The 13,792-nt window shown below is 40.9% G+C and overlaps 1 protein-coding gene across 2 annotated transcripts; it reads right to left on the minus strand.

Annotated features, from left to right (window-relative positions):
- Positions 1–4,384: 4,384 nt before the first annotated feature.
- cdc45 (CDC45 cell division cycle 45 homolog (S. cerevisiae)) lies at positions 4,385–13,779 on the minus strand. 2 transcript variants are annotated; one of them, XM_042100427.1, is made up of 18 exons: positions 13,547–13,778; positions 13,259–13,318; positions 13,075–13,167; positions 12,515–12,652; positions 12,152–12,298; positions 11,747–11,805; positions 11,466–11,514; positions 11,205–11,266; positions 11,028–11,078; positions 10,792–10,911; positions 9,702–9,833; positions 9,400–9,498; positions 9,147–9,308; positions 8,820–8,958; positions 7,062–7,145; positions 6,278–6,396; positions 6,096–6,172; positions 4,385–5,066 (listed from the first exon to the last, which is right to left on the minus strand). In XM_042100427.1, exons 1-18 carry the CDS (start codon positions 13,595–13,597, stop codon positions 5,002–5,004), a joined length of 1,707 nt encoding a protein of 568 aa, XP_041956361.1. In that variant the 5' UTR covers positions 13,598–13,778; the 3' UTR covers positions 4,385–5,001. The 2 variants fall into 2 exon arrangements, with proteins under 2 accessions (XP_041956361.1, XP_041956362.1); XM_042100428.1 differs by lacking the exon at positions 6,278–6,396 and having other exon boundaries at positions 13,547–13,779.
- Positions 13,780–13,792: the final 13 nt, after the last annotated feature.

Consider the following 13,792-nt stretch of genomic DNA (forward strand, 5'->3'; position numbering starts at 1 on the left):
TCACAATCATGCAGCGTATATGTATAGTTGTGCAAAGAAAGCATGCAAGTCTTAGCTGTAGAGCACAATCTGTTTTGATAACTCACCCACTTGCTTCAGCTCTACTCTAGTTTTTGGTAATCCTGATCACTCTAATGTGAGAGGATTACAGTAACATCTTTTAATATATGTTTAACAGTATGTGAGTGATGGGGGGGGGGGGGGGGGGGGGTTGTTATGTAATATGAAAAAAAAAAAAAAATTGCCCATCCAATTGAATCGAGCTTGAATTACAAATACAAATTGAATTGCAAATAACTGCTACATTTGCACATACTGTACATTAACCCCACTGATTTCCTGACAGAATCTCTGTGCAAACACACAACACAGGGTGAATGGGAGAACAATGTGCACTTTTAGTGGAGGAACAGTGAGTTAGTGCATAATATAACCTATAGTTTATTGTTATGGTTTAAGTATTTGGCGGAAGCTTTTTTCCCCAAAAATGACTTAAAAAATCATATAAAACGTCTCAATTTACTTTTGATGTTTGCACTCCTATGGAGTAAAACCTGTCTCAAGGTCCTATACAGGCTAATATCCATTGATTTAGGTGTTACATTAATGCACAAGTCCTACATCTCAGTGCTAAGGGAACACTGGTTTTACACACCCACACACTCGCTCACACATGCACACACTCACACACTGACATACAACTGTGCTGGACTTTCCAGTGTGCCTAATCCTCCAGCTATGCATCACGCTGAAGGTGCTCTAGTCCCGATTAATGTTTTTTGGCTCAAGCAGCAGGAATTTACTGTGGTGCCTATTTGCCCTCATGTCAAGCACTTTACAGCTATTTATCCAGCCCTCACTTTAATCCCAAGGAGCCAACATTAGAAGAAGGTAGAGGAGGGAACCGGATGGCCGTTAGTTCCGGAATGTTCCAGTATGCTCTGGAATCGGTGCCAGAAGAGGACCAGTGTTTGCAACCTGGGAGTCAAGTCTACGCTGGGTATTAAGGAGACCTCTGCTGTACCTGCTGAGCTATGTAGAAAACACTGCCCACAAAGAACATACAAAAAAGCTGGTATATATCATACATCACTGCGTATCTATTAACGTTTTTCATGTGACGTATTCTAGGTTCTATAGCTTTGTTTACATCCAGCTGGTAGGCAAGGGACAAGTTGAACCCATTGAACATCGTTGTCTGCAGCTGCCTCTCAGTAGGCTACATCTCTGTATTTCAGCAATGTCAACATTTCAGGCATCAATAAAGGTGATGATGAAACGTTATCCCATTGTTCAATATTTGATAGCCTGTCACAGGAACGTTGTTTCGTTAAAATCGCCCTGATTTGGTGCATTGATCTGTATCGATAACGTTATGGGAGAACCTGCATGTAGCCTAATGGTAGGGTCCGTGTAACGCTTTGCAGTGCTATGTTCTATTTGCAGAATTCACATGAAAAAATATAAAAATAGGCTTAAAAATCCGTTATCCATTCTTTAGGACGGCACAGTAAATGGGTTATTGTTGCTTATTTTGATTTTCAATTGAGCACAGTTACGGTTTTCTGTTCAGAAGTTAAACATTGAAATGATGCGTCAATTTTCTAATTTTCCTTTTTTGCCCTTGTGGTTGGACTGAACCACGAACACCGGGGGGAGAACACCATCTAGCTGGGCCAGGCTAGATGGTGGAAGGGAGCGCCGCCTGAAGTTGTTTGTGATTTTGACTCATTACTTTAGAGATTAATGACAAACTTTTTGGGAGAAGGCACGTTAAACATAACTTTCAGCCTATGTTGAACATATCTACAGTAGCCTATATTTGAATACCATAGCAAATAATTCCCCAAAGCAGAATGTCATCGACGTCAGTCTTGGCTATACCGGGCTATACAGGCTACCCCGAGCACTGTTTGACATGGTATTTTTGCTTATTTAACGCTTTACGCTAGACTAGGTTTCATTAGGCTAAACGAAGACACAACGGTGAGCCTAATTTATCCGTTTATCCATTTATTAATTTCAACAGCAAATAGCCTACATTGGCCTGTAGGCTACTAGGGCTCACGTAGGCCTACTCATAAGTGTCAGGACGCAGCAATGTCTCCCTCTGCATCTGAAGTTCTGATCTCGAGCTGACATTATCAATCGCTTGGCACCTTGATGCAAGCGGAACTGTGTTTGATAGCCCTCCATCTCTACATCTATTTTTTACAGTCTATGCTCTACATCCGCTGATAAAATGTGATCACCAACACCGCGCGCCAATATCTATCAGGTCACCCACCCCTACGCGTGGTTCAGCCCAACAAAAACAGTAAAAAAAAAAAAAAGGGGCCAAAATCCAATATTAACTGAATTTTACTTTTGTTTCCAATCCAGTTTCTGTTTTCTTTATCTTGCGTGACTAATGACACATTTAGAAAATAGCAGCAATTATCTATTTGCTGACCAGTTAAAACAAATTGAAAATTGGATTATTGAACACATTTTTTATTTGGACCCGATGGATGGAACAAATAGAACAAAGCACTGCAAAGCGTTACACGGACCTGGTAGCCTAACTTTTTTTCTCTGTTCAAAACTCGGTTTACATGAAGACGATAGACTTTCTTAGAAGCTGTGAAATTTGACCAGAAAGGAACATGTCTTCCTTCTGAAAGCTGACACAAAATCAAACAATATTTGATAATTTAACTTCAACTTAACAGCGACAGGTTTTGGTAGGCAGTAGACTCAGCAGACGTTAAAGCGGTAGCCTACTGTTATAGCCAGTGTCAGTCAGCATCATGTAACATTAATGGCGTTAGTCATGAATCCTGTAACATATTATATCATATAACAGCGATGGCTTATTCGAAGACGATCTACATGGATATATAACCACCCAGAAAAACTCAGAATGTGAGTGAAAGTTCATTAATTGTATGAAACTTTTTATTAGTTATCCATTGCAGCATCGCCTATATTAGGCTGTTATGCTAGCTCAGCCTTTAAATATGTTGTTATTTTGGTCATGTGGACTTGATTAAACGGGTAAAGATAATTCATAAACTGCTTATTTCTTACATGACTGAAGCAGTAGCCTAGGTTCAACAGTGGTGTTTGGGGTTGCTGTGTTAAGTTGTTGTGTGTGATCGCTAAACAATTAGGATCAAATCAGTTTATTTTGACATACGGGAGTTAGCCTAAGTGACCTGTAACGTTAGCCTATAGCACATAAGCCTATTCTGTTTTCATTTATTAGCATTTGTTGTGATTATATAATCAAATGACACTCATGATAACTTGAAATAGAAGGACAGAAGATAGGTGATTGATGTCCACAAGCACGAATTTCACGAGACAAATTAGAACAAACTGTTCCGGTAAAAATAATCTTGCCATGTTTAAAATGCTACACTTTTTCCCTTCATAGCCTATCTCTGGCAATTCATTTTTGGATGACTGTAGATAGTTGTATTTTAGCCTACGTCTTCGTAGACAGTAGGCTACACCATTAGGCTATCTTGAGAATAAAAGACTTCACAGCTGCTAACGATCATCCTCCACAACCACTAGGATAGGTAGGCTAAACGGTCGTTCGTCGCCTTTTTGCTTCTTATTGTAAAACCAACTGTTAGGGCCTACACAAGTGGTCGGCATCCCGGTCAATATTTGATATTAAAATTTCAATTTTGAAGCTATTTGTAACTATGTGTAGCCTATGCAACCCGACTGTTGTAGGCTTGCCTACCACTCTCTGCAGTGCCTTGCCTACCATTCTTGCCTACCACTCTAGTTTTAAACAAACGGTCACATGACATTATGACGTAGGTGCAAAACCTTAATAGATAGGTACACAGTGAGCACTTAACACTAGATTAGAACCGTACCAGATATGGAAGGTTCCGGAATCTGTGGCAGGACAAAGCCAGATCTCACGTGTTTGAGGAGATCTATTTCTACTAGGGGAGCTACAAGAAAACTGACCATAAAGCTATATATCTAGACCAAAGCGAATGAGTGGCACATATCAAGCTAGCATGCTCGTCAGCTGACAGTGAGGAAAGCTCACTAGCTTGAAGCCAGAGGTATTTCAGTGACACTCATACCTGCTTTTGAAAGGTTTTTTTTTCCCACATTTTCACAGGGTTTAGAGCAAGGCCCACATACTTATATAGTGACAGGTTTAAGTGGATAATGGTAAAGATAGATAGATACTTTATTGATCCCTAGGGGAAATTCAAGGACAGCTGTGTTTAAATCCCCTTCCCATGACTGTGTACCAAGAAAGTTAACTTGAGGATGTTTTAAAAACTAGCCACCAACAAGAACATTAATTGGAGAGTAAAAACCCACAATTGGGTCAATCTATTAAACAGAACACAAGAAAGGCAACATTGGTTAATATTGAGCTTTAATTATATATTTAAAAAGAGAAAACAAACACACACACACACACACACACACACACATACAACATAGCATAATTTACAGTACAGTCAACAATAAAAAAAAAGGTTACACAGAAACATACACTGACTTAAAACCTATACAATATAAACAAAACATATAGACCTGCTTGTTGTTATGGAGCAGTCAACGAGTGTTCATAATTCACTGTCTCACACACACACAGGTTCTGTGTTAGCATGTGTATGTTTGTCTCAGAGAGGTAGTCCGACTGAATGGACTGTGATGGTATTTGGCAGCAAACTGAGTTTGAACATGGCAAATCTAACATTTGCACAGGAGGGGTGCAAGATTCCACCGTGGTACAGACTACATGCGTCTGTGTTTGGGGCATGACCGTGTGTGTGTATATGTGTATGTGTGTGTGTGCGCGCATGTAGGAGTTTTCCCAAATGTTCTGGCTCAGCTCTGTTCTGATCAGAGATCAGTTCACATCTGCAGTATGCACCAGGCATGTGTGACCTGAGTTGAAGATACATTAATACGCCACACACACACACACACACACAGCTCCTCTAGTATTTATTCCAGCTTCCTTTTGAGTGTTCAGGATAACAGAGTGATGAGAGCATCTAGAAACTTCCCTCGGTCCTCCGTCTTCAGCTCAATGACTAAAGAAGAGATGGAGGGAAAAGGAGAGGAGAAGAGAAAAAAGATGAGGAAAGGGGCAGCAAGGGGGAGAGAGAGAGAGAGAGAGAGAGAGAGAGAGAGAGAGAGAGAGAGAGAGAGAGCGCATACGTTAGTGCATGTTACAAGGCAGATTCAATATCCTATTGTGACATTAGAAATGTCCATTTTTGATATTCGCACACCTATGAAGTACATGTTTTACAAGTCATTTTTGCAATTTCATTATGAATTTGCCAAGGTCATTGAGAATTTCAAACAAAATGTGGCATTGTGACAAGAGTTACAAATGAGAGGATTACAGAGACTTTATATGTAGCTGCATGTGTCGTTGCCACATTACCACCTTCAACAGGCATCATTTTCTGCTGTATCTGCTGCAAAATGTCATGTTGTCCAAAATACATAAACTTTAGGTGAAGAGGCAGAATGGTGTGTTAATATATTGGTGAGGGAAGTTTCTGTGCAAAGCTGTGTGTGTTTTGTGTGTGCACATGTAGGTGGTGTGAGTGTGAACCTGTTGAAAGTTCTAGAAAGGCATCTCACACCAAGCTGAGTCTAAAGGTGTGAAACTTCTTGTGTTTGCATGTGCATGTGCGTGCGTGCGTGCGTGTGTCTGAGAGAAGATGTACCCAGGTGTGTGTGTGTGTGTGTGTGTGTGTGTGACTGTAGAAAATGTTTCTGTTCAGCTTCCACTTACTCCTGTGGTGTTGTAAATAATTGTATAAATGGGAAAAGCCTTCCCCAAAATGTCAAAAGTTAATTTAATGACACTTAGGAGAACATGTAAGCACTTGTAAGGCTGTACTTTGTTCCAGCACTACCGAGGGTAAGAGCTGCCCTCTAGTGATAAAAACATAATACTACAGGAGGAAAAAAAAAATGCATGTGTAAAAAAACAACAAAATACCACAAACAAAAAAAACATGTCTATGTTAATTTCCTGTGTGTGTGTGTGTGTGTGTGTGTGTGTGTGTGTGTGTGTGTGTGTGTGTGTGTTTATGAAGACTCACTGGATGTATCAAAGCGATCGTGCAATGTCCTGGAATTAGTGCTCTCTGCAGCCTTCTCGAAGGCCCTGCCAAAGAAACTAGGGAGAGACAGAAAGGTAGCATTATTTTTGAACATTCTACATAATCTACTAAATTGCTAATTTGATTGCTAATATGTATGCCAAAAATCAATACACTCTTACTTTTTCTTGTCTGATGTGTCTGACTCCGGTGGGATGCCCAACACCATTACTGTGCCTTTCTCCACATCCAGGGGCGCAGCCATTACCAATGGCAGCACCTTACAGCGCTTATTCCTGGTCTAACACAGAGACAGACACACACACAGAAACAAACCACTGAGCAGCTGCTGGTATATGCACTCATTGGCTTATAAACCTGACAGTGCACATATGTGCATTTCTGAAAGATTTTTTTATTTTATTTCAGGTCCTGAAGTGTCACTGTGGCCTGGGTACCAAATGATCAGGATCTGTGTAAGGTGCAGCTAACACACCCATCGGCAGATGGGAGAGGCCAGGGCCTGACCCACACACACACACACATACTTTACTTACACACCACTGAACCTCCCTCACTCTCTTCCTTCCACACACACACACACACAAACCTCCCTCACTCTTGCCCTCTTCCACACACAAATGAACCTCCCTCACTCTTGCCCTCTTCCACACACACACACACACCACTGAATCTCACTCACAAAGACAGACACAGATAGACACACAGGAGAAAAAAACTGCATTCCAGCCATAATACAAATACACCCAGGACTCCTCTCTCCTCCTCCCAGACTCATTCCCAGTCAAAACATCTATGTCTGGGAGGCCAAATACATAGATTCCCCTACTCACATAAGAACACAAACTCACACACAACTGAATCTGGAATCACACATCTGATTCTGATCTGATTCTCTCTGACACACATACACGCACACACTTGAGTGACCTGTGAGATGCTTACCGAGCACACAAAGGCTTTCAACAAGTACTTGCACAGAAGGGTTAAAGCCATGGGTTTGGAGAACAGCCTCACATCTGGAGTACCCTACACATACACAGACACAAGACATTATTTTCATGTAATATAATTAGAGGATTAGAGACGCACCAAAATGGAATTTTAGGGCTGATAACGATAACCGATATTTATTGGTGGCCGATACCGATACGATAACCAATAATATTACTCTTGAAATAAAAATTGTGAAAAGTGAATTGGGGACAGCATTTAAAGCAACACCAAATAACTTTTCCTCTGTCGCACGCACTATTTGTTTATCCAGCAACGGCTTTGGAAATAACGATGTCCACAGACAGGGTAGAATGTTGCATGGTTTTATTAAAGTACGATGTATTGCGACATCAGATGCAAATCTGATGTCGCAATAATGTCAAATTTGTAGTTTCTTATGTCTCATTCCATCGAACTACAGATCCGCTACCCGATCTGGCAAACTTACATAGTGCAGTTATAGCCGATAGAGGGCCGCGAAGCGAATGCAGAAGTGCCGTTTACCCTGTTACGAGTTGATGAACCACTGAAACGATTTTGGAAACATTATTTTAAGGTACAAAAAAACTCTTTGGTGTTGCTTTAAAGCTGCAGTTGGCAAGTCTGACATATTGAGGGGACTTAGCCAAAATATTGAATGTTTACAACGCTCATGCCCTCCCCCACTACCACCGAGCACCCTCTCATCAAGTTTGTGCTTGTAAGTGCACACCAGACTGCACCAGACTGTAATTGACAGTCAGATCTCACACAGCCCTGCTCTGATTGAACCAGAAGAACCGGGAGCTGTGGATTTTTGCAAAACAAATAACAGGCTCTAGGTGGAGGCAGAAATGCGTTTTTTTTCTAAAACCGGCCGATTTATGTTGTTCTATTGGAGCATAGTGTCGGTTTCAGTGAGTATGATCAGTAAAATCTTGCCAACTGCAGCTTTAATAAGCATCATGTAATTGCAGTAACTTTACCTACCACCAATGATGGACAGAATTCATAATAGTCCTCAATGGTAGAGCAGTCAACAAAATAGCAGTAGCCCTGGCTTATGTGTGGCTCCTTTAAGTGAGCCTGACGTCAGTGAGTTGCAAGTGAGTGGCCAGGGACAGTGTATGAATCGTTTTCATATCTATGGAGTGCGGGTAACTGAATAAAGCTGCAACTTCTCGGACTGTATCTTGTGTCCGTCTACTCTGTTGCGCATTTGTTTCTCCGACTAGCGCGGTTAAGTGCAAACACACCAGCACAAGAAGCCTCTAGGTAGGCTCGCTCCGCTCAGGTTAAACAGAGGATCATTCATGAAAAGATTTTGGGCTGCACAGATTCAACGCAGATCCACAGATCTTGTTAGAATGGTAAAATACATCCACACCGTTGACATTATTTTGAGGAAGTATAGCCAACCAAGCTCAAGTAGCTCAGTGTAGCCAGGCGGGCCTTACATATGCATAGTTAAGAAATTTAAAAAATATCGGACGGAATTCTGTTATCAGAATAATAATAATAATTAAATGTTTTCACTTATCGGCCACCGATATATTGTGCATCCCTACTGAGGATGTTACTACATGCTCAATATGGATGACGATGACGATGACCGAGAGAGAGAGAGAGAGAGAGAGAGAGAGAGAGAGAGAGAGAGAGAGAGAGAGAGACACAGACACAGAGACAGAGAGAGACAGACACAGAGACAGAGACAGAGAGAGAGAGTACCTCCATCAGGTAGCAATAGAGAAAAGGTCCTTGGGACAAGATGAGATTAGTGCAGATGCAGCTGGCTATGGTCTGCTGGATAGCTTTAAGCTTCTTTTTGGCAAAATCAATACCCAAGTGCAACTGTTCCAGATTACTCCTAGAGAGGGAGACAATGACACAAATGTCCATCTCTGATCAACCTATTTACATTATTCAAATTCATTTAGGAGATAAAAAAAAAAAAACACATGTCAAAAACATCTGTTAGATGATCACACTGACAGGTGTAGTGTGTATACTATAAAATGTGTTTTAACAAGTGTCTTTGTCTGTGTCTGTGTGTACCGGCTGAGGCAGTCCAGTGCTCTGATGAAGTTGTCTGCTGCACTCTCGTCCTTTTCCACATTCTCCAGCAGAGCGGCAGCAGCGTGTACCACATCTGTTGCTAGGAAACGGTTCTTAAAGCCAAAGTGAACGCTAAACGTCTGGACACGGATATCCTTCAAGCTGAACACAAACACACATTTATTAACACAACATATTTGAAAATACACAAATGTAGAAAACAAATTACACACTCAAACACACACTCCTTTACCCAAACTTATTTGAAGATTCTTCTATGACCTCACGCAGGTTCTCTTTGATCGTCATGTCCATGCAGTTAAACTTCTGTCGAACCTGTTTTAGAGGTAGACTGAGCGAGCGAGAGCGAGAGCGAGAGAGAGAGAGGCACTAGCACATCAGATATAATCTCAGCTTTATTCTATATTCTCAGCTATATCAATATATTCTTACAAGAAAGGATTCCACATTGACTACAGCTGTCAATCACTAAAACACACACATTTGTCTGCAATTAATTGTCCTGAGCTACCACTGTGTGGTACACATGCTCACCCCATGTCTGCGAGGAACTCCTGTAGTTTCTTCTGGCCGTTAATAGACCAGAGCTTGAAGCCGCAGGAGGTGTAGCAGGAGTTGCAGATGCTCTCATATAGAGACCAGTGCTGATAGAGAGCCAAACGCAAACTGGATGCTAGGTTAGGGACAATACTGATTCTTACAAACACTCTACACAGACACAGACACAGACACAGACGACACAAGACCGATTCTTACAAACATCACACAATACAGATTCTTACAAACATCACACAATACTGATTCTTACAACCACACACACACACACAATACTGATTGACTGAGGGAGTAGCATGACCAACCGATTCTTTTCGATACTTTGTTTAGAAAAATTTGAAGCGATGCGATTCAATGCGATATTGGGGTCTGTAGTCGATAGGTAATTATAGATTTTGGTTAATTTTAATGGAATTAAAAAATGGCAAATATTATTGGCTAAATTATAGGCCAAATAAACATTGACTGTGAAATTATTTTACACAGAGTGTTATCTTCTCCCCCCTGAAACGTCCCATCACTAGCTAGATGCTTTCGAATTTAACATGGTTTAAACTCATATGTTGCAGTAGAAGTGACATTTCTGTCACTGTGAAAGGAAACTAGCCTATTTGGAATATTCTGTCCGCTGTTCCTTTTATGAGAACACTTTTACTGACTGATCAAGCTTTCATTAGGCTATTGAATGCTTTAAACGAGAATGCTATATACTTAATTCACCATTAACTAGATTAGTGGTTCTACACACAGTTGTCATCTAAATGTAGTGTTTTGTAGGCTCAAAGCATTTCACGTTCATCACTCAGTTGTGGTGTAGGCCTATGTCTTGAGTATTCAAGTTTTCCTACCGTTTTAATAAACGCACTTGTGGTTAAAGTAAAGAATTGTTTTAACTCGTTTTCTTGCAATTCCCACATAACATTAGATACTAGGCCTAGGTTACATTAAACATTTTGTTGGTTACTGTGTCTATGATTAGATCGAACTTGTTACTGAAAGGTTCATAGGTGGAATAATTGTATTATTGTACGGTTCTGGATGATCACAGCAGCTGTGAAGTGAAGGATACTCGTATTGGAAGGAGATCCTCATGCAGTCGATAGACAGAGAGTTCTCCTCATCCTCATTCCGATGGTTGTGACGAGACACATGCCTCTGTAGTGTGGCTATGTCCGTCACATACTTCATACTGAAACACAAACACACACACACACACACACACACGTCATGCTTATCATCTCTATGCAAGATGTGTCTTTTATAAGTGTGCGATCAATGTCAATGAAATATTAAATATGGACTTACTTAGGGATTTTGTCATGAACCCACTGCTCTGTCAAACCAATGATGGTCCACCTTTTTAATTACAGAAGAAAAAATAATAATCATTAACAAACCATCACAGTCAGTTACACACACACACACACTCATCTTAACGCAACATACACACCAAGTTTCTGGAATGCTGTGTGCGTGACTTACCACAGCATGTCTTTGTTGTCTTTAGTCATTACCCAGGCCAGTTCAAAGATGACCAGAGCTGCCTGAAACAACACAAGCACATGAGAAATGCAACCTAAGGTACAGCCTGCTTGCTGTGAGTTGTTGAAGAGGAAGAGAAAGAGAGAAAGCATTACTACATCATTCTCTGTTAATTTTGTCCCCCAACAGAAAATGTCAATCCTGCAAGTTCTGTAAAGGAGGGAATATCTGTTCAAAAGAGCAATTCATTTTAGTACTTACTGAAGTGCCATGGTATTCATACTGCTCATAATCAAATAAGATCTCCCTCCTGAAACAAAAACACACACACACACACACGTGTATTCACACACACACACGCACGCGCGCACACACACACACACACACACACACAGCTTGTTAACCCACACAAATGTACCCAATTTAAAAAAACTCCAATCAGACTGATTAGGGAATGGTGCTCAGAGACTCCAGAAAACATCATTACTGAGAGTGCGGTCAGAAAGTGCTTTATGTAAACCAGCTCCAGAATCCTCAATTACCTGCGTGCCTCCCACTCCCTTTTTGCTCTCTGCCTCTCGATCCTCCTCTCCACCGCACCCTAGCACACACACACACACACACACACACAATGAGTTGAAAATCCATCAAAACATGCACACCAGCACACACACACATTCTTCACTCAACATTACATCTTGTTGGTGAAACAAAGCTTTAGGACCAAGTTGGAGTCAAAACTACACTATTCTGCTACAAGACAGGTAGGGGAGAGACTATGGTGTAAAATATCTAGTCATTGCTTAATAGTGAATGAAACTATTAGCAGGCAAAAACGAATTGTGCTCTATAGCGAGACAATGTTAACTGTATAGAACACACAAACCCTACTGCACAAGTCTCAGAGAAGGACACAATGAACTTTGACAGATACACAGATCACAAACCTCATCAAAACGCCTACGTTTCCCAGAGGGCTCTGAGCCATCACTCTCATTCCCAGAATCTTCCCCCTCCTCATCCTCGTCATCTCGGAAGATGTCATCATAAGAAGGAACGCCTAGGTCATCATCTTGTTTTATTAGGAGCTTAATCTGGGAAGACATTTCAATTATAGTTTATGTATATTGCCATGCTATTGTAGTACAGTACCGAACACTCCACAAAAGCTCTCACATGTCAGTGCCTGACTAGTACCAGATATCTACACAGTGGATCATATGTAACACATTGGGCAATACAGGTGTGGATTTTAGTATGGCTCATATGCTGTTTTTTACACTGAGATAAAGGGCTCTGCCCATGATTACCTGAGTGTCATTGTACACGTTGACCACGTCCACCGGTCGGTGCGTGTCACAGATGAAGAAGATGGTGTCATCTTCTGGCTGCAGCGTCTCCAGAAGGTCAACGTTCGCCCCACAGTTTATAAGGACAAAATACCGATACTACAAGCATGCATGCACAGACACAGACAGACACACACACACAATGTCAGCACTTTGTGTTAAATAAACAAATGTTCTTCAGCTCACATCATAACATGTAAAAATACAATGTAATATCTATTCATATTCAAAAGGGGGTTGAATTAACCTAAACTTAGAAATTTCTTCCTGACAGGGTCAGAGTAACTGTAAAGTTGGTATGTCATTCTTGGTGAAAGTCAGACAGATACGTCAAGTGTCATTATTGTTAAAGTTACATAACAAACTAAACACCACCTGCCGTTTTAACAACTGGTCAAGATCTTTCCCCATATGCGCGGACAATCGGGTTGTTTGTGTGGGGCAGGCTGCTAAGTGCTAAGTGCATTGTCAACACATTGAAAGGATCAACAGATGCGTAGTCAAAGGAACACACGTCTCACCTGTTCTTTGTGCTCAATGAAAGCGGTGCTCAGATCCTGCCACCCTGTCACAGGGACCAGAGTGTACTGCACTTGATCGCAGTGGAATAAAGCCTTTGAATTTCAAGATACAAACATATAGTATTATTAAAGTATCTGCCATACATTTTGAATCAGGGAGATCAGGCATATACTCGACACTGACCTGGAGAACTTTGCAGGCGCACAATGCATCGATGTCCGGAGCTACCAGGAGTGCTACTCTCTAAATGAAAGGTTGAAGACAAACCAAGTGACTCGTCAAATTACGATACTCTACGCGTGTTAACAAATATTAGTATAACGCTATTCAACACATCGCAGTCACATAAATCTAATGTTTCCTCGAGTGCAAATGTTAACTAGATTGTGCCACGGACTAGCTAGTTGGGTAACTTGAATTAGCAAATAACTCAAAGGGTTAACGTTAACGTAGCTACAAGCAGGTCCTTACCTGGTGGACAACAACGTCATAAAATTCCTTTCGAATATCTGTTACAAACATATTAAAACCTAGCTGATAAAATAGTTCTATTTAAATTTAGTTCTGTTTAAATTGTTAATAAAACCCCGTCTCAAATGGTTTCTGCTTTGTTGTTCAACTTGTCTGTAGCAAGTTGCGAAGCTTGCGTTTCCTTGTTAAAAATCTGGCGCCAAATCTGATTATTGTTGCATTGGGTGTTTTCAAGTGCAATAGCCA

The sequence above is a fragment of the Alosa sapidissima genome, chromosome 8 (assembly GCF_018492685.1).
Source record: "Alosa sapidissima isolate fAloSap1 chromosome 8, fAloSap1.pri, whole genome shotgun sequence".
NCBI lineage: Eukaryota > Metazoa > Chordata > Actinopteri > Clupeiformes > Clupeidae > Alosa > Alosa sapidissima.

Coding starts and splice junctions, on each gene's coding strand:
- cdc45 (XM_042100427.1), bottom strand. CDS start 13,597: ATGTTTGTAACAGATATTCGAAAGGAATTTTATGACGTTGTTGTCCAC. Junction 12,299..12,514: donor ACGTGTACAATGACACTCAG/GTAATCATGGGC, acceptor ATGTCTTCCCAG/ATTAAGCTCCTAATAAAACA. Junction 6,173..6,277: donor GACACATCAGACAAGAAAAA/GTAAGAGTGTAT, acceptor GTCTCTCCCTAG/TTTCTTTGGCAGGGCCTTCG.